At 45.7% G+C, this 19,242-nt stretch overlaps 3 protein-coding genes across 4 annotated transcripts in view; 1 reads left to right on the forward strand and 2 right to left on the reverse strand.

Annotated features, from left to right (window-relative positions):
• The window catches only part of LOC126541405 (probable G-protein coupled receptor 150), an 89,502-nt gene that overhangs the window by 34,870 nt on the left and 35,390 nt on the right, over window positions 1-19,242 (reverse strand). The window lies entirely within an intron of this gene.
• Window positions 1,730-4,027, forward strand: LOC140216135 (uncharacterized). Its single transcript, XM_072286496.1, has 3 exons — window positions 1,730-2,139; window positions 2,210-2,390; window positions 3,453-4,027. The coding sequence occupies exons 1-3, from the start codon at window positions 1,959-1,961 to the stop codon at window positions 4,021-4,023; spliced, it is 933 nt and encodes a 310-aa protein (XP_072142597.1). The 5' UTR covers window positions 1,730-1,958; the 3' UTR covers window positions 4,024-4,027.
• On the reverse strand, window positions 3,374-14,842 carry LOC140216134 (uncharacterized). The gene is made up of 7 exons (XM_072286495.1): window positions 14,348-14,842; window positions 13,620-13,783; window positions 12,831-12,960; window positions 11,266-11,409; window positions 9,955-10,262; window positions 6,184-6,618; window positions 3,374-3,813 (listed from the first exon to the last, which is right to left on the reverse strand). The coding sequence occupies exons 1-6, from the start codon at window positions 14,510-14,512 to the stop codon at window positions 6,186-6,188; spliced, it is 1,344 nt and encodes a 447-aa protein (XP_072142596.1). The 5' UTR covers window positions 14,513-14,842; the 3' UTR covers window positions 3,374-3,813; window positions 6,184-6,185.

Genomic DNA, 19,242 nt, shown 5'->3' on the forward strand with positions numbered 1-19,242 from the left:
AATCCACCGCGCTGCCGGCATCAACGACGCGTTGCGAGATTGACCCGCCGCACGTCACAATTTTCGGCTCGGCTTGACATCGTGCGCGCACACGCCGTGCTCGCATAAAAATAGAACAACCGCACACGACGTTAGGTGTCCCAGCACAATACACTCTCGACTTCGTGCCACACCTCGGGGGGGGCCAGCATTATCGTCACCGCTTCGATCACAGTACCGTCTAAAGTGTTATGATCTCGTTCGCGATGTGACTTTCTATAGGCTTTATTTTGTTGGCCAAAAGCTGCAGGGCGTGGTAAGCGGTGACCTTGCAATAGGCGCCACCCTGATCACGCTACTGCTATATACAGGCTTAAGTATTTGTAAACATTGCCTTAAGCGCCCTATAAAAGGGGTGGATCATTATACCATATCTTTTGCAGAGTAGCAAAGACTACAGGTTATTCGATCCGTTCCTCGCGCGGTCGAGCTATTGCACCTAGCTAATGGCGTCAGTGGTTTAGGCGAGTTCTACTGATGGGGCTTCAAACTGGCGCTTCTTGCAAACATAAGCCTACATTAAGGAGTACAGGCTTTTAGGATAGTTCCTTTGATACAGTCGCTGTGACCACAGTGCTTGCCGTTATTGGCTCATGCGCACGTTCTTTCTTATTTGCTCGCGTCGCTTCGGCGTTACGGTCACATAAACTAAACCTGTATGCAGCTGACAGTTTCCCTTCCCTTCCCCCTTTATTCAATATAAACAGATACTGCAGAACACTAGTAATACCCTAGGGGCACTGATAAACTTAGCGACTATTCGAGCGAGTCCACTTCGCCACAACGAGTGTAACTCCGGTGGCGGACGCTGCTACTCGGGAAAGGAATGCGTCATTTGCAGCTGATGACAGCGTCAAAGCAGCTGGCACATTATGCATTTTTCGGTGCAGCCAATCAATGAAAAAGAAGACCGCCATCAATCATCGTGAGCCAAGACGAGACGGCCTCGCAAGCCAGCATCCGACGCGATCTGCTATACGCGTTCAAAAGTACAGAGAGTGGCGAAGTGTCGGTGGTTTCGATTTGAAAGGGCACTGAGGCGCCTAAAAAACTTGAGATCATAAAAAAAACTGGTTTCAGTACTGCCGACATAGAAATGAGTATTAGTTACTTTATTTATTTACATTTTAGTGGTGCTATTGATGTTATGCCCACATTGACGTATCCAAGTATGTTCGTCGAACGTGCTCGCGGGCGGGTGCTGTTACGTTTCGCCTACAACGCGCGGTAATGCCGGCGCGGATGCAACGGACGCCGGGGCTTTGTTCAAAACGGCGGACATTTTGGCCTGTTCGACGCCGCCGCAACGCCTACCCGCCAAGCGTGTCCAGGCGTGTTTCAGTGCCACGTGTCTTCGTGTGTGCGTGTGTGTGTGTGTGCCCTCGCTTGTCAAAGCGCGGCAGCCGGGGAGCGGAGTTCCCCGAATGAGGAGCCTGGACGTCTCTCGGCTCAACTGTTCGCGCCGTCGTGTGGGTGAGGGTTGGCGATGCGTCACTACACTCGGTTCAGCAGGTCTCTCGGCCCGACAGTTCGCGCCGTCGTGGGCTCATGCTCCGCCGTCCCGTGACCTTCATCCCGTGACCTTCCCTCCTTCCCTTTTGGACCGCGACGCCGAGAGTATAAAGGCTCAACCAGACGTACGCGTTCCAATGCGCTCGCACGCGCCGCACCACGCCTGGGCGCGTACGGCGTCAGGCGCGGAGGCTGTTTCGCGTGTAGGCGCGCGGCGGCGTGGAGACCTACAACCGCTAGAATTTTTGCGCCCGCGCCGGAAGCTGCCGCTCGCGTCAGTAGCATGACGCACCTCACATGACCACGGCGAGCCAACGTCACTTCCGAACGACTCTTCGCGCGACGTTCAGGCAAGCCTCGGGCAAGCTCCTTCAGTACCTGCTTGTTGGCTGTGCGTGTTGAGATCGATGGCAGGTACGGAAATTTTCAGCCGTGATGGCTGTATTAATAATGAAACGTTAATAGCCGAAGTGCAATGTCGCCAACCACTGTGGATGGCCTCTCATAAGCAACATAAGGACCGCAACCTCAAAGCGGCACTGTGGACTGAAGTGACGGCCGCCGTCCTGCCAGATATCAACATCCAAGGTAAGCACGAGATTTTGCAGCTTCCACGTGAATAATCGTTTACTAAGCAGTCTTGCATTTCTCTGCGCAGTGGGACTGGAGTTGGTGCAGAAGAGATGGAAGTCTCTCCGTGATAAGTTTCGCCGCATCTTCAACGGCCGCATAAAAACACAAAGGAGCGGCGCCGGCGCCGACGATGTCGAGTCGGTCGACACAGCATGGCCCTATTTTGAACTGTTGCTGTTTTTAAAGGACACCATGGTGACGAGACCGTAAGCTTGACATTATTGTTGTTGCGAACATTTTGCTGGCCAAAGGAAACCCACCTTGATTACATCTATGTCAGTGAGATGAGGTGCTTGTTTCTTCCGAATGGGCAATTAACCTCATCGTAGAGCGAGATAGTAAGCCTTTTACCGGCTAATAATTTTGAGATATACTTGGCTAAGCCTACTGCCATGAACGATGGTAATGGGCATTTAAATGTAACAAATTTCAGTGTGCAATAAGTGGTTTTTGCGTTGGAGGCGCGTACAAAGGAAGGGGGCCATCCTGTGCTTGGGTATGCACCAGTGGTGCAGCCAGGAATTACGAGGGGAACAGGGTCCGGCAATTAATCAGGGTAGGGGAGTGGTGGGGAGGGGCTTGTGCTCGGTGTTACTACATCCGTATTTTTTGGCTATGCTGATACCCACGCCTGCTCACCGAAGTAAACAAAATGAGGGGGAAAATTGGCAATTCAACGTTTATGCAAGCAAGCTGTAATATACAGGTGGCCTTCATTGTAAATACCACATGCCTAGGCTGTGAATTGTATAGTTTTCGGAGTTATCGCAGTGCAATTTCACTTGTGAACAACTAATGGTAAGGGTTTTCACATCTCCATGTTATAGCATGTGGTGCCGCTTCGATCATAGTAATTACCTTAAATCATGAATATGATGTGCATGGCTATGTTTCATGTATGCTTGCCAAATTGCTGACATATATATGTTACTTCTAGTATGGCATTTTTACTGCGATTAGACACTTTACAAGGAATATATATTTTCTTTTACAGATACACTGACATGCACGAAAATATTTTGATGCACCTTTACTTATATTTTTCTTTTGCATTTCTCTTTTGCACAATGCATGGTAATACGGATCACATTAGTGAATGACAACTTTAACATTATGAAAGTGCTAGTATTGTTCATAACAGTTTTACAGTGTGTGAGGCTATAACAATAATGAAGAGCAAGAAAAACACTGAAATGGTTTCACTTTGTTTTATTGCAATGTTACAAAACGTCACAACATAGAAAACATGCACTTTTTCTTATGTGCAGCACTTCAGGCAATTATGTAGTGCCTGCAAGCCCGAGAGAGGAGGCGAGCCAGCAGCTGGACACAAGTGAGCCACTAGGGGGGAACCAGCAGCACAGTAGTGCAGAAAGGCTTTTAATGGGCATTGCCCAATTTGAAGACCAGGATTTGGATGAACAATCAGATTTTTCTGATATGTCAGGCCTGGTATCAGCGTCCCAGGTCTCGTCAGCCTCGACGTCATCCCCAGCGCCAGCCTCAGCATCATCCCCAGCGCCAGCCTCAGCATCATCCCCAGCGCCAGCCTCAACATCATCCCCAGCCTCGACGTCTACGGCAAAAGGAGCGGCTGCCCCAAGTCACCAGGGAGCCGCTAGCCAAAGACTGCAAAAAAAAAAGAAGAGAAGGCCCAGTGAGGACGCCCTTGTGACTGAAATGGGCGAACTGTCCAAGACCCTTAAGGCTTGCCCTTTAGAGGATGAATACTATCATATGGCTATGAATATAGGAAAATTCTTGAAGAAAGTGCCAGAGGAACGGCAACTCGACTTTCAGATCGAGTTGCTGCAACTAATAAAGAAATATTCGGAGTGATGAAGGGTCTGTTGCACTTTTCTTAACATGAAAAATGTTTTACTGGTCTTCACCAAGAATTCTAGCATGTACGATCATCACAGAAATGTCTTGAAAAGACAAGGCTTGTTTTCTAGCCCCCCAGGAGATGGCACTATTTTGATATTCTCTCAGCATTGTGCTCATACTGTCTGTGGTAACAACGCAGTTTCGTCGCATGGATTCCCTTTAACGTTCGATTGCCGTATACTGCTTCGCCTTGAATGGCGCCAATTAACAATGCTGTTAAGTGCAGCAGAAAGGCAGTGAAGTTCATGGGCAAATGTCGTAAGACATGTTTCACTTTCATGTTATGAGTGATTCCTATGAAAGAAGGATTAACCAATGTTTCTACAACGCTACAATTACATTTAAGCATTGACAGCCATTCTAAGAGCAAGTAGTATTTTATCAGAAGTTTTCAATGCATTTGCTGGCGTGCACACATCTCGTTCCCCCTTAACAGATAGCAGGCTAGCGGACTTGCTTCAGGCTACATTCGCTGATTTTCCTCAGTTAAATCTTCCTCTCACTGTGAAGCGGATATGTTGTACAGACACAGCCCAAAGTGTGGGATATCTATATAAGCATTCTTAAAAGTGAAGTATCGTGGGATGCAATTGTTTTGAAGGACAATAAGCAATGTTTCTGCATGTATATACTGGTTTTCCTGCATACAAGTAACAAAACAAATAATTCACCATATTTGATCACAGGTTCTAAAATAAGTATACCTTGTCCAGCCATCTAGAGTTAATGCAAAATGAAAGGCCACTGAAAGCAGGAGCTTTGATGTCAGGTGCGAGCGCTTATTGAATTTAAGCATAGCTCTCTCAAAACGAATTAGCTATGCTACGCCTAGGCTCCAGGTTAATTTAGACCACCTGGGGTTCCTTAATGGCCACCCAGTGCATAGTGCACCAGTTTTGCATTTTGCAGCCGAGAGAATAAGTCATTTCCATTTCATGATTGGCAGTGAGCTTCTAGAATGTTTGCATGAATACCTGAAGAATCTGATCATGAAAAGTTACAGAAGAATAAAAATGCGTTAAGGCCCATATGGCAGGCATTACCAAATCATGACTGCCAGGTTACTGCTACCACTGAAACAAAAGTGTGAAAATATTGAATACTAGTGGTACCTAATACAAGGGATACAAACTTGGAGGTTCATAAACCAGCGTGAGTTGATGTGAAGGACCGTACAACGAGCGATGGAACGAAAAGTTAGGTCTAATGTTAAGAGGAAGGCAGGCGGTGGGGTCGCTATACGAGTTGACATTAAAGGAAGAATTGGAGCTAGGCAGGCTATGCAATGTGTAGAACATACAGCCAGCAGTCTATGAAAGTTACAGAGTGTGTGCCAAGGGGAACACAGTCAAGGATGACAGAAAATTAGGGGTGTGATGATGTTAGGAAATGTGAATACAAAGCCTGAAATCAGCTAGCACAAGACAGGAGTAATTAAGGATGCCGAGAGAGGGGTTCGTCCTGTAGTGGACATAAAAAATGGCTGATGATGATGATGATTCTCATTTAGCAATGATGCACTGTGGCAGCAATTTTCAGCACAAAGGCAAGAGGACGTGAGGAGACTGTAGTAGGGAAATTATTGGACATCAGTTATACATTCTTAGCAGTGTACTGGAGATATGCATACACCTGCTCATGTTTATCACCATACCATTTGCTTAGAGGATAAAATATGCTTTTCAGAATTACTTGCACATCACCATGTCCAAGTGGATCCCTACAAATGTTTAATTTCTGTTCTAATCTTTGTAATAGATTCCAGAGTTATTTCTGTCACTCTAAAGATATGTACAACCTTTGTGGCAAATGTTATCCCCAGACAATCAGCCTATCCTGCTTACATATTCCCATCAAGATTGCAATGTTACATTGATAATGCACATGTTGTTCATGACCTGGAAGTACTAGGTACCCAGCGTTAAAGGAGGTGTACGTAACACAGAAGCATTGTTGTTACGTGACAAGACAAGTGAAGGGGCACTAGCTTTTTTTTTAAAGCTTAACACAACAGAGCCTGCAGGTGTGATGTAAATGTAACGAATAGATTTCTTTACTGTGAACCCATAAACTGTGACATGAGGCTTTAGCCTTGATACTTTCATAGCTCACCATTACTGAATTGTTAGATGTGTCTGCTCCCGTAGCCGCTTGACAACTGCTTCTTTGGACACCCCAGGGAGATTCCATTGCCAAGGAACCTCCCCAGCACTGCTACAAAAGTATGCTGCGAAAAGGTTCCTGCTGGTTGCCGCATTACCAAGGTAGTTCCTGCAATGTGTTGCCTTTATCGGGAAGAAGTGGGGTTCCGAGTTGTTTCCCGATGCTTGTTGGACACCTTGTCGCCACTGTCCTGCGACGAGGTTACCAAAGCTGTCCTCTGTATCGGTGAACTTGTGTGACTGTGGGTTGTGGACAGTGAGAAAATTGTGCAGAATACAAGCAGCCTTGATAACGAAGTCCACATTCTTCGGTTTCAAGTGGATGGTACGTAGCAGAATTCTCCATCTGGCCGCCGTTATCCCAAATGCGTTCTCTGCACAGCGCCTGGGGGAAAATTGAAACACCTTGAATGCCAATTTTAAAGAATACAAATACAGTTGAATCCCGCCACAACGAATACCGCTACAACGAATAATTTTTAATTCCCCGTCAGTATTTCATAGAAATGAATGCCCTAAGTTTCTCTGCACAATGAGTCATTTTTGGGGAACTTTCCGCTTCACCGAAATTTTAACGGTCAAAATCGAAACCGAAACAATTGTTATTGGCAAAAGAGAACTGATTCACGTGAAGAAATGCCGTGATTGTAGTTTCACCATTGTGGTATCAGTTATCAGTTCAGCACATGCCTATGACGTAGGACTGTCAATGCTATAGAAGCAGAGGTGCTCTCGAATAAAGCACATTCGTTCCTGCCCTGGCTTCCTGCGTCGTGGTCTTTCCTTGGCCACAAAGATGGGATGATGCTACGATTCTGAACCAAGCACCGGCGCAGCTGTTGCGGCGCAACGGACGGCTGGGCCACCATCCGAAGGCAAACATTTAAAAATGGCAATCCCTGTAGCTTCGCAACGTTTCGGAAGCATGCCAGAGTTTAACCCAAGAAGCGAGGATATCAAGTCGTATTTCGAGAGGTTTGAAAATTTTGTGGCACTTAACGAGGTTCAGGAGACAAAGAAGTTGAGGTTGTTCTTGAGCGTAATAGGCAGCACAGTTCAGAGAGAGCTGAAGAAAATTTTAGTTCGTGACAGCCCTAATGACAAGACCTTCTCGGAAATATTGTACTAGAACAACACTTCAGCCCAGAGTATTCAGTAATAGTCTAGCATTGCAAGTTCAACAAGCACACGCAGCAGGAAGGAGAATGCTTCGAAGACTTCATGACGGAGCTTAAACGTCTAGAGCGTAATTGAGAGTTCAAGGCGTTTCTGAATGATGCCTTGAGGGATCGACTAGTGGTAGGATTACGCGACCAAGAGACTTGAAGGATATTGTTCGCAACAGAAGGTTTAACCTTTGAAATGGCATGAAAGATTGCGCTCGAAAAAGAACTTGCTGCAAGGCAAACAAAGGAGCTGCATTGCCAGGCTGAACGCTCGACTGACATAAGGGTGGTAAACGAGGGAAAGCGGAAACGAAAGCCAGGCCGTTGGGGCGTAAAAAAAGAAGGGGGCACAAGCAGACCGTTTGTTAAAGCTGCGGGAAAGGGCACAATTCAGACAGGTGCTGGTACCGCAACGCGAAGTGCCGTTCATGTGCAAAGACTGGGCACCTGCAAACGATCCGCCGAGAGCGAAAAAGTCGTCCAGTCAACTATGCTGAAGCGACAGACGAAGAAGTGGATGATTCAGAGACATTTCACGTGTTACTATGCGCGTGAGATGGAAAGCGAGGCTACAAAGTTTCCGTGCAGATTGAAGGGAAGCCAGTTTCTATGCTTTTGGATACGGGTGCAGCTGTCGCGTTGATGCCTGAAAGTGTTTTCAGAGAATGGTTTCCGCGGACTGAATGCAAGCCAAGGTCAGTTTTGAAAACGTATACAGGTGAGCCTGTAAAGCTGCAAGGAAAGGCGACCGTAACCGTTGAGCATAATGGCTGCATAACTGAGCTTCCATTGCATATAGCAGAGGACCAGGGTAAGGCTATGCCTACACTTCTAGGCCAGGATTGGCTAGAAAAGTTGCAACTTGATTGGAAAACCGTCAGTGGTGCCACAGAAAACGCTGGTGTCAATTCTCTGCGCGAAATATTTCTGGAAGTTTTCCGCACAACACCGGGCGGGAGTAGTTTCGAATTTATAAGCCAAAATATCCACAGAACCAAACTGTACGCCTGTGTGTTGCAAAGCCAGGCCTTTGGCTACTAAAGAAATAGTCAGCGAAGAACTTCGGAAGCTAAAAGTCAAGGCGTCTTAAGAAAAGGTACCACCAGCAAATGGGTGACTCCCATTGTACTGGTTTCGAAGCGTGGTGGCGGAATCAGAATTTGCAGTGACTACAAAGTAACAATCAATCAAGTGCTAAAGACCGATTGTTACCCGCTCCCGCTTCCTGAGGATTTATACTCGATGCTAGCCGGTGGTAAGGTATGTTGTGTGCTGGATTTGTCTTCTGCGTACCAGCAAGTGCCTCTTAGTGAAGATTCTAAGCCACTGCTCACGATAAATATACATCAAGGCTTGTACAAAATTCAAAGGCTTCCATTTGGAATTGCGAGCACACCAGCTATATTTCAGGCCATGATGGATAGAGTTCTACAAGGAATTCCCAATGTCGGGTGCTATATAGACGACATCATCATCAACGGTAACAGCGCAGAAGATTTCTACACAACTACCACAAGCGTTCTCAAGAGACTTAGCGAGCACAACATAACGCTGAAAGAGGAAAAATGCAAGTTTTTTCGTGATTCAGTAGTCTGCCAAGGCTACAAGGTTTTGAAAGAGGGCATCGATCCCTCCGCTGAAAAGATAAAAGCAGTACGAGATGCCCCAGAGCCCAGCAACATCAAAGTGAGGGCTTACTTGGGTCTTCTAAACTTCTATGGCAAGTTTTTGCGGCATTTGGCAACTGTGGTAGCCCCTCTTTATCAGCTTCTTCAATAAGATCACAAGTTTAAATGGATGCAACAGTGCAAGAAGGCCTTCGAAACAACTAAGTAAATGATTCTCAACAGTGAAGTATTAGCCTTCTAAGATGTCACAAAGCCACTCGGACTTAGTTACACGATTCTTCCGCTTACGGCTTGGGAGCAACTGCTTGGAAGGTGAGCAACGTGGCTGGCATCTTAAGCAACTTCGTGCTGGCAGACATCGACAACGCCGATGAGACCGGGTTATTCTACGAGATGTTGCTGGCTAGGACGCTCGACTTCAAGGGGCAGCGCTGTCACGGCAGCGAACACAGCAAAAAATGTGTGACCGTGCTGCTTTGCACAAACATGGATGGCTCTGACAAGCGTCTGCCATTAGTCCTTGGAAAAAGTGCCAATCCGCGCTGTTTCAATGGATCCCATAGCCTACCTGTGCAGTACAAGGCGAACAACAAGTCATGGATGACTCGAGCTATTTTCACAGAGTGCATGGTGGCATTCGACCACGACATGAAGCGGCAGGGCTGTAAAGTTTGCTTGCTTCAGGACAATTGTGGATGATAAAATTATGCCAACTAGCACAAGTTTCAGTTATCTTTCTACTGTCTCTCAAATCCTGCAAAATTATAATGAATACAGTGGAATGCAAAAAAACCTTCCATAATTTTTAGAATTGATTACTGCAATAACTGCAAGGGTGGTCTCCACAAACTAAGATAATCGGTCTTGTATGTTGCTTACTTTGCCTGCTACATGTAATAGTGACATGAGGGATTGAATGCCACATACCTTGCTCGGCTTAGCCTATAGTTGAAGACCCGTCTTTCATCATCAAGCTGCCTGGCTGGATAAGGACGAAGAAAATCCTCTCTCAGCTGAAAAGCCTCGTCGCCTACGAAGGCATATGGTGCATTTGTTGCAGAGCCAGGAAGCCAATTCAGTGATGGTATATCCAAGTCTCCTTGAGTGAGGGCACGTCCAAACTCAGAGTTTTTGAATGTGCCACCATCACTGAGGCGACCCTCGGCTCCCACATCGATGAGGGTGTACTTGCAGTCACTGTCGACCACAGCCATTAGGACCACAGAGAATGTGCCCTGCAATTATGAGCACAAAGCACAGAATCAATACCAGTGCAATAATTGTGACAGCTACACCACTCTGAATAAGCGCAATATCGGTATATCTCATTGAAGTGCAAAAGCAGCTGCCCATAATGTGAAGCCTAGAATCCCGGTAGAACAGTTTGTGTAAAATTTCATCGTAATGTATGACTGAGGAAGTAAAAACATCTCACACCAAGTGCATCCATTCTCCTGTCGTTGTGATTGTTGTCTGCATGACAGTAAACGCTTATGGCATGTACAAAGTAATAGAAAGTTTATTGAGCGACTTGAAAGTAATCACAGTTGTTAAATGGTCTCTGGCAGTAGCACTAATACAAGCACTTGAAATTGTTAAACGTCCTTAGTCACCTGATGCGAAGAATCAATTCTAGAGAAGTAACTTGTTAAGCTCTCACAGCTAACATCTTTTCGCACTTTTTTAAAGTCTTTTTTGCACCTGTCAAATAATTCTGAGGCATCGAGCAGTCATGCTGCTCCCCGTGATCCCTACTGTATATATGAGATTATATCTTGTGATTTATTTGTGTTCATTGCCATTGGTATATAGCAAGCTTTTGTACATTTTTAATAATGCACTAGAATATGTTCACCTTTCTTGATTGATTGTGTAGATGTCCACTGTTATATGCATGCGATTTGTTTTTTTGTTCTTGCTGTTCGTGCTTGCTACCACCCTGTATGCTTTGTAATGTTTGTTCTCTTCGCCCCCCCCCCCCGCTATAATGCCATGAGGCGCTATGGGTATGATGTAAACATAATAAAATTCGGGGAATAAAATAGAAAATAAGGCCAAAAGCTTAACAGGATTCTGCTGAACCATTACTTTTTAATAAATGACATTTATGAGTCATTTGTTCTGCTTTGGCACTGAGTATTTGAAAGTGCCTCTCCACCCGTGCAAATACCAATATTACCAGGTGATCTGAGTAATGTGCTCATCTGGTCAAATGCAAGTAAACAAAGGTAATGCTACCTTGTAGTTGAAGTAGACGCTGCCAGAGTTAGGAGGGCTAACAATGGCAACATGTTTGCCGTCCACAGCACCTAGGCAGTTCGGGAACTGCCATCGCATCGAAAAGCCCTGGGCTATCTTCTCCCACTCAGCTCTGCTGGGTACCTAAAAGAGTTGCACAGAATCATCAGTGCTCCACTACACCACACAGTAGCTGATTTGATGTCTGCAAATATGGGATGCTGTTTTGAAATATGATCTCAAAAGTTCGAATGATACATGGGAATGATTTGAGGGGAATACGGCAAAGTTGCTTACAAGTCATATTCAGAAGAAACAGTTTCGAGAAATTTTTTGTGCAGGGGCCAAGGCAAAAAAATTAATGTGAGCACTTTTCTAAGTTACCATTCATGAAAAAGCATGGTGGTGACAGGCGTACTCACTCTTACAAGCCACTCAGTGGATGCAAGGGCAGTGAATTCGCAATTCGCAGTTTCTTTATCAACAAAGCAAAAATAACAAATTGTGCCAGTGAGCACCATGAAGAGAGGAAAGGCAATGAAGATAAATACTGACATAATAAAGATATATGGTTTCGCACTGGATAGTCGCCAATTAAAAATTCTACGGGGCAGACAATGAGGCTGCAGGAGCCAATGTCGTCTAGAAAAAGGTTCACGGTCATACTTGCAGCCCTCGAACAACATCTGCATGATTTCTAAACAGAACAGTCACCCACAAAAGTTTACGGGGCAGGGGTTTCACGACAAAGGGGAGTTTCTGCTCTGGTAAAGCGCAATGCTTCCAATTCAATGGATCACAGTGTAGACAGCAAAATTTACTACGGATCGAAGCTTTTAATTAGAGACTATGTGCACGGGCTTCGCGGAAATGTAGTCATGTGTAGCAACGCACATTGCGGTGCATAGCTGAGTATGTGTACGGGGTGATCATTTTAAGTGTTCCAGAATTTTTAAATATCGTCTGTGAAAGATAGAAGAATTCTTGTCCTTAGGCTGGATTATTCGAAGAGGCAGACGTTACTAGCATGAAAACAGATATTCAACTTATTAAGAAAAACTTGCAAGTTAACTTCCTAACTTTACGGCACATATTGCAATTTCTGAAATGTGCTGGTGATTTTAAGACATATCTTTTTAAAGTTAATCACTCGGATGACACCAGTTTCGAGAAATTATTTCCAAAGTGTGGGACGAAATACATCGGAGTTTGTTACTTTTGCGTGGAAGAGTGCAATCTTACGGCGAGTTTGACGAGACATATATCTCTAAACTGGTCTCATTCTGAAAATTAATTTAACGTGTACACACCTTCCAAACTCACCAGAGACAATTAGTAAATTGCCATATGTGGCGTAAATTAATTAACTGAGAAGTTGAATAGCCAATTTTGACTTCTCATGCAAGTAATGTCCGCCTCTCAATAATCCAGCTCAAGCACTAGAATTATGTTATCTACACCAGGCGACATTTAAAAATCCCGGGAAACTTAAAAATATTCTGCCCATGTTTTGGTGAAGCACACAAGCAGCACATCTCAGACGCATTATGAAAGCATTCGCTTACCTTCATATAGTGATCCTTTAGTCGTGCCCAGAGGGACCGACATGTGACGTGTATGCACATTCGTGCAGTTTCAATGCCAACACGATATGCAAGTGCGACATTACAGATGTCTTGGCCTGATGCCAGGTAACTGTAACACAGAGAAACAAAATCCCAAAACATGTTTTTGAATATTTAGTTCCATTTATTACCACAATAATTAAGAATGTTTCTTTTTTGAAGTGCTGCTACCATTACAATCTTTAGGTGCCACTTTCTTTCGTGAACAAAGAACAAAAGTGCTCTTGTAAAAGTGCCTAGTATAGTCTAATATGGTACTGCTAGTTGAGTAATTTTTTCTTCAAAAATTGATACCACATTTTAATGTCTTCTTACACATGTATCTTAACCTTCCACATTCTATGCCGTTCCGGTGGCTCCTTTCTTTTTTACTTATAATGCCAAGGCAAGCAAGTTCGAGCAAAAATTCCCAAGTTAGACGGGCCTCACCTAGCACTGCTTGTCATAATAGCTTGCAGGTGTTATAAGCTCAGTACAGGAAAAGTTGTGAGAATTAAATTAGATGCTATGCTACGCATAACTGAAAAAAGAAAACGAAAAGACAACACAGAAAGACTTGTACCCAAGTTTCTTTGCCTCATATGCCCAGTTTTGTGCAGCAAACAGCCCATTAGTAAGTATGAAACTAGTCCCACAAGGTCTCCATTTGTAGAACGCTAATTGATAGCACAACACAGGCACTACCCGCTAGTGAAAGCACTACATACGAAGAACTGAATACATACGTACCTTAATGCTATTGCCAGCCGTTCAGCTGGCTCCAAGGGTTCTCTTATGAAGTTCTGACAAGTTAGGTCTGTTACAACAAATGTCAGCAATGTATCAAACATCTGAGGCGTCATACGGTAAAACTTGAAGAAGAAGGCGTGGTCGCCTTCACGCATACGGCGCATCTGTCAAAGGAAAAAAAAAATTAGCTGTGAACAGGTTTTCCAGGCTGGTGCCCATGTCTGTGCAGCAAGTATGTCATTAAGTACGCCATACAAGTATGTCCCACAATGTTTTGGTGACATATTTCTAAAGTCTCACAACTCCTTCATTCTCGTGCGGCACTTAAGAGAAAAGTCACTACACAAGACCTTTCACGATGTCTGGAGCGTGCCAGAATCGGCGAGAGAGGACAGTTGATATCCCCAGCACCACTAGGGCTCGGCGAGTCCGCAACCTACGGACCAGTCCGGGTTCCGTCCTCGATGCCCCTTAGCCCCTTCGGATTATCGGAAGTGCCAGCAAAGATTACTGAATAATGCTACGTTGTTGACACTTAGTACTCGTCCAAATTTCCTCTAAAAAAACAGATTACACAACTGTATGGCGCTGAGCCTATCACGGACCCATTTTTCATCATTCCGACCGACATTGTAGCAACGACTTCGGTGTCAAGCATGTGCATGTGTATTCGGCAGCTAATTGCCTGGCTTGTTTGCTTCACAGGGAAAAAGAACAAAGTTACTTACTGCTGTGTAGTAAAGTCCTTCTTGCTTGCGTGCTGCAAACACGGGCCGAACCCACCATCGTCGCGGTTGCCGCTGGTACCGACGTCGCCTCCTCTTCAGCATTAGCAGCAACGTCATCATTTTCATGACAAGCAACACTTTCTTTTTTCTAGACAACGGTCTCATGATTGAACAGTTAGCACAAAGGTCGAAAGCTTGCAGCGCAGTTCGAGGTCTGACACACCGTACAACACGCGAGGCGCGTAGCACACGAGTGATGCTATGCCGATGCTGCTGCAGGTTTCGCCGGGCTCACAATACTCATATTAAGTCGCAGTTGAGCTGAATGACCCACAAGGAGTCGTAAAATATGTTTCTGAAATATAAAAACAAATTTTAAGCTAAAATTATTGCGTTTTCTTGCAATATGTAACACATTGCTTAACGTGGCCGTTAAGCGAAGGCTAGACTGCCTTGAACATGGCAAGCTAGCAACACTGCGCCGCCGCGACGAGACGCGCGGCTACGCGCGGCAGCTCGTGCATCGTTTGGGTGTGCGCCCTCTTCCTCCGCCGGGCGCGACGCGACGTCGAGCCAGCGCGGCGTGTGCGAGCGCATTGGAACGCGTACGTCTGGTTGAGCCTTAAGAGCAGCTGCCCCCGGACGCCAGGAGAGAGGCTCCGATTTGTACTGTTGAGTTACGTGCTCTCCCGTCTCTCCACTCCGGTCGACCTGACCGGCCGCTCTTTTGCTATGTTAGAATAAACAAGTTGTTCTGTTACCAGTCTTCTCATGCTTTGCCGGGACCTTCGGATGCTTCCAGTGCCCCAGGCCGCAAGGCCAACGCTACCCTTGGGGCTTGCGACCCATTCGCAATAACGGGCGTCAGCACCGAGACCCCAACAACTCGTGCCAGCGGTACGATTACAACAGTGCGTTCGACAGATTACGTGAATGAACCTACTCGTGTGACAAGTTGCGAATGGCAAATTGACGTGAATGAATTACTCATAAGGGACGCTATATTTTCCCGTTTGACAGGAATATAGCGTAGTTTAGTCTGGTGAAGTACTTTCTCCATACTCAATTTGCGTGTACTTGGCAAGATGCGTTTTTGATTAGCTTAGAAAATGGAGGACAAATTTCGCTTCTTCAATTTCACGTACGAACGGCACAATCAATACGCTATTATGTAGTCAATGATATTAAGCTATGTTCCCCAATACCCTGGCTGTTCTTGTTCAGAAACGTAATTGCAGTTGTCTAGGTTGAGCATGTGGTTCCTTTAGTTTGGAGCGTCGTACTTCTTTTATCGAAAAACATTTAACCAGTCCTGAGAAGACGCTTTCCAAAGACGAGAAGGAGATCGAGGGAAGGCCGGGAGGTCAACCAAAACAAAACAACTGGTTTGCTACTCTATGCAGGGTCACATGAAAGGGCTAAGCGATGAAAAAAAAAAAGAAAACCAGGCAGCACCAGTGAGAACATGTCAGGCTGCCTGTCACACCTTCATTCGATCACTCAGGACAGTACATTTCATAATGTGTAGTGACGTCCGCGTTGCCTTTGCAAACCCTGCGACGCGTGGGGCCAGGTTTATATACGACCTATTGTTGGCTGAATAAAGCACGAAGAAAGTCGTACTCGACGTCATAAACAAAGGCAAAAAAATGGCAGTTTCGCCCGAAGGTGACGCACAGAAAGCGATGACAAGGTTTAGCGCTGCGCCAAAGGCGTGTAATAACGCTGGAGTGATACACAGGACCGACTGCGGCATCGCACGCATGCAGTCTCGATCGCCTCGAGGGTGCACAAGATGAGACCGAGTGAAACCGTCGGCGTTTGTCGGTGCCGAAAGAAAGGACCAGATAGACTAGAATACCAGACATCGCTTTGTGATGGGCTTCGTCGCTTTCGCAGCCAAGCACATTGCACCCGTCTCGGGAGACCTTATAATCTCCCCAAGCATGCGTCACGCACTCGTTTCCGTTACCGTGACAGCGCGACGACGACGGTTCGAACGTGTCTCGAGCTTCTGATTGCCTGTTTTAGCAGCAGAGTACAATATGCGTGTTACGAGTTCTCTTCTCAGTTACACGAGACACACGTGGGTGTATCTGCGATCCAAATAAGAAAAGAGCTGCCTTTAGTTAAATACCAAATCCAAATATTGTCAAGTTACGAGGACATAGATCCGGAACTTCAAAGTTGGCTTTTGTTTCCCCTGAAAGACGAAAGACAACTTTTTACTACTATATATATATATATATATATAGCAAATTAGCGTGCACCCAACCCAAGGGCCCACATTTTTTGTCCCATCATCAGAAGCCAACACTTATCACCAAGGACAACATAGGGGAAACTATCTTTTTATTTTAATAAAAGAAGGGATAAATAAATGGAACATGAAAAGTATGAAAAATAAACTGGCTGCATGTGAGATACGAACCCACGCATTCGCATTACGCGTACGATGCTCTTAGCAATATCTTTGATGACCTTTTCATAGTTCTCATATCTTCTCGTGTATATATATATATATATATATATATATATATATATATATATAGTAGTAAAACATACATACCCAATAAAGTGGACGGGAAAACGGCGCCGCGGTAGCTCTATCGCTCGCGTAATCGAAGACGTGGATCGTCTTCACAGAGTGGAAGGGCACTAAATCTTTTGAATTGCAACTCAATAGGCCCCCGTATAAGGAAAAGATTGTGCGTAGAATCTCCTCAGAGAGTTATGCGAATGATGCGCAAGCATTTCATAGTAACGATGTGGTGGTGTGTGGTCGTGCGCTGGTGTGTTTGGTATAATTGCTAGAACGACCATGAAAGAATCGTGAAACGGAGAAGCACGGTTTCAACACCGAACTGCTGAGTGAGACCTGCGCGAGATGACGTAGAAGAGGCGAGTAGAAGCAATGTTCACTCGTGTTATAGAGAGGCCGCACCGGATGTGGACTTGGGGTGACATTACGAGGGAGATGTAGAAAATGAAGGAAACGTTTGCAGCTTTCCCTGGAACGCCGTCATCGGGAGGCGTCGGCACGGCGTCGTTGCTCTTGCTTGTTGCGTTCGGCAGCGTGTCGCTGTAGTTCCCCGCTGTGCTCAGCGTCGTTCATTTCTCGGGTAATCTGTATTTACGCCGATACTTTGCCTTCCTACGTTTCCGTTCTTCCTCACTAAGCGGCTGCGGTCGGCTTGGTGCCATTACGCCTAAATGCGACAGCGCTGCGGCGACACGAACTGCTGCGGAAGGCAGCGCAACATTAACTGACGAGGCAAGCAAACTACTGCAGGTGGCGGCGCCATACGCGCTAATGACGTTCCGATCCGAAGCCACGGCTGCTCCACACTTCTGGCACGTGCCTGATTGTACACGTCACGCGGTCACAGAGACGCGCTCGTGCCCCTGCTCGAGCGATGGTCGTGATTGAGCTATTTATTCTTCAATAAATCTTGAAATTATAAAATTCAGATCGCTAAAAACACAATTTTACAGTAATAACATAATAATGTTATTATTCAATATTTAACTTCCCGTCCTTTACGCCGACCCTTTAATTTAGATATTTTTAATATTTAGTTCATGTTACTCTACCTGTGCAAGGCTGAATGCCTTAGTATAAACTACATTATTTGATTTATTTTTCAGTTTTCTTCTCGTTTCTGCTTATTTATTTTATTTCGGTTGTTTGTTTTATTATATTACCTCACGGTACGTGGCCTATCCCCCACAGTGGTTTTCGGCGACTAAATAAAGCATCATCATCATCATCATCATCATCGTCGTCGTCATCGTCGTCGGCGCGTGGAATGTCGCTGATTGCTCTTTTGCCAGGGCAGACGCCATCTAAGCGTTTCATGGTGGAAACCGTCCGGCTCAACCATCTGTGAGTGTGATCCAAGCTTCGTCGGTTCATTCCTCCCCCATCGTTTTGTGTTGATGCGAGGATAATTCCGAGCCGGAATTTCTTCCACTCGAACAGACCGTCTGCAACGGCCTTCAGCTGGGCGTCAGTAACTCGAGTCAAGCCAAGCAGCCGTGTTCGAAGCGAGATTTCAAGAGGCAGCGGCACAGAGATCAGAGAAGGTCTTTACCCTGGCGGGAATCGAGTCATGGAGAACTCATGTGATGGTCAAATGCATCGGAGCTCGACGAAAGAGCCGACCAGCGACAGCGTACCTTCAGAAATATTTGAGTTGCCCTGCACAAAAACCACGGACGATCGCGTTTGCCGATTGGTGCTATATCTTGGGGCTTGTAACAGACTCCTTTGTCGGATAGGCATCCAGCTTGAGGTGGACGAAGATGACGATGAAGAAAATGTGCAGCTAGTCAGCATTCCGGGAAGGCGCTTCGGAGGTGAAGAAAACGGATTGAGCGTCTCGGAAGTGGGCTTCACACTCTCTTTCTTGGTCACTCTTCTTAAGTCGCATAGATGCATTGTTGTCGTCGATATTGACTACATCGCTGCTAGTGTACTGGACGTGGCGCTTAATGACATGCCTGCACTGAAGAGAGTAAGCGTCAGCAGGCAGTCAACTACTGAGACTTCAGATGTGCAACTCGTCTGCGGAGCAGTAGCTTCCCTTAAACAGATCAGGGAACTGAGGATCTTCAACAAAGGTCACGCGGTGTACTTGGAGTTGCGGTCGGTCCAGACCTTGTTAAGACTCAATAAGACTCTCACCAGTCTTGACATCGGACACTTGGAGACGAGTAAGAGTTACTCGCTGATGCTTATCCAGGCCCTCATAGAGAATAGCAGCATCACTCACCTTGCTGTCAGTTCTTGCATCTTCACTTGCGGTCCCACAAACTCGGCAGAATCATTCGCCAAGTATCTGGCAAAGAAAAATTCTGCGCTACAGAGCCTGACCCTCAGGGCGTTTCGAGCG

The sequence above is a fragment of the Dermacentor andersoni genome, chromosome 2 (genome assembly GCF_023375885.2).
Source record: "Dermacentor andersoni chromosome 2, qqDerAnde1_hic_scaffold, whole genome shotgun sequence".
NCBI classification, from domain to species: Eukaryota; Metazoa; Arthropoda; class Arachnida; order Ixodida; family Ixodidae; genus Dermacentor; species Dermacentor andersoni.

What these genes read in the sequence shown, in the direction of transcription:
- LOC140216135 (XM_072286496.1), top strand. Translation starts at nt 1,959, where the DNA reads ATGGCAGGTACGGAAATTTTCAGCCGTGATGGCTGTATTAATAATGAA. An exon ending in GCCAGATATCAACATCCAAG is followed by an intron (nt 2,140 to 2,209) that starts GTAAGCACGAGA and finishes TTCTCTGCGCAG; the next exon opens with TGGGACTGGAGTTGGTGCAG. An exon ending in GACACCATGGTGACGAGACC is followed by an intron (nt 2,391 to 3,452) that starts GTAAGCTTGACA and finishes TCTTATGTGCAG; the next exon opens with CACTTCAGGCAATTATGTAG.
- LOC140216134 (XM_072286495.1), bottom strand. Translation starts at nt 14,512, where the DNA reads ATGAGACCGTTGTCTAGAAAAAAGAAAGTGTTGCTTGTCATGAAAATG. An exon ending in CGGCTGGCAATAGCATTAAG is followed by an intron (nt 12,961 to 13,619) that starts GTACGTATGTAT and finishes TCTGTGTTACAG; the next exon opens with TTACCTGGCATCAGGCCAAG. An exon ending in TATAGGCTAAGCCGAGCAAG is followed by an intron (nt 6,619 to 9,954) that starts GTATGTGGCATT and finishes ATTTTCCCCCAG; the next exon opens with GCGCTGTGCAGAGAACGCAT.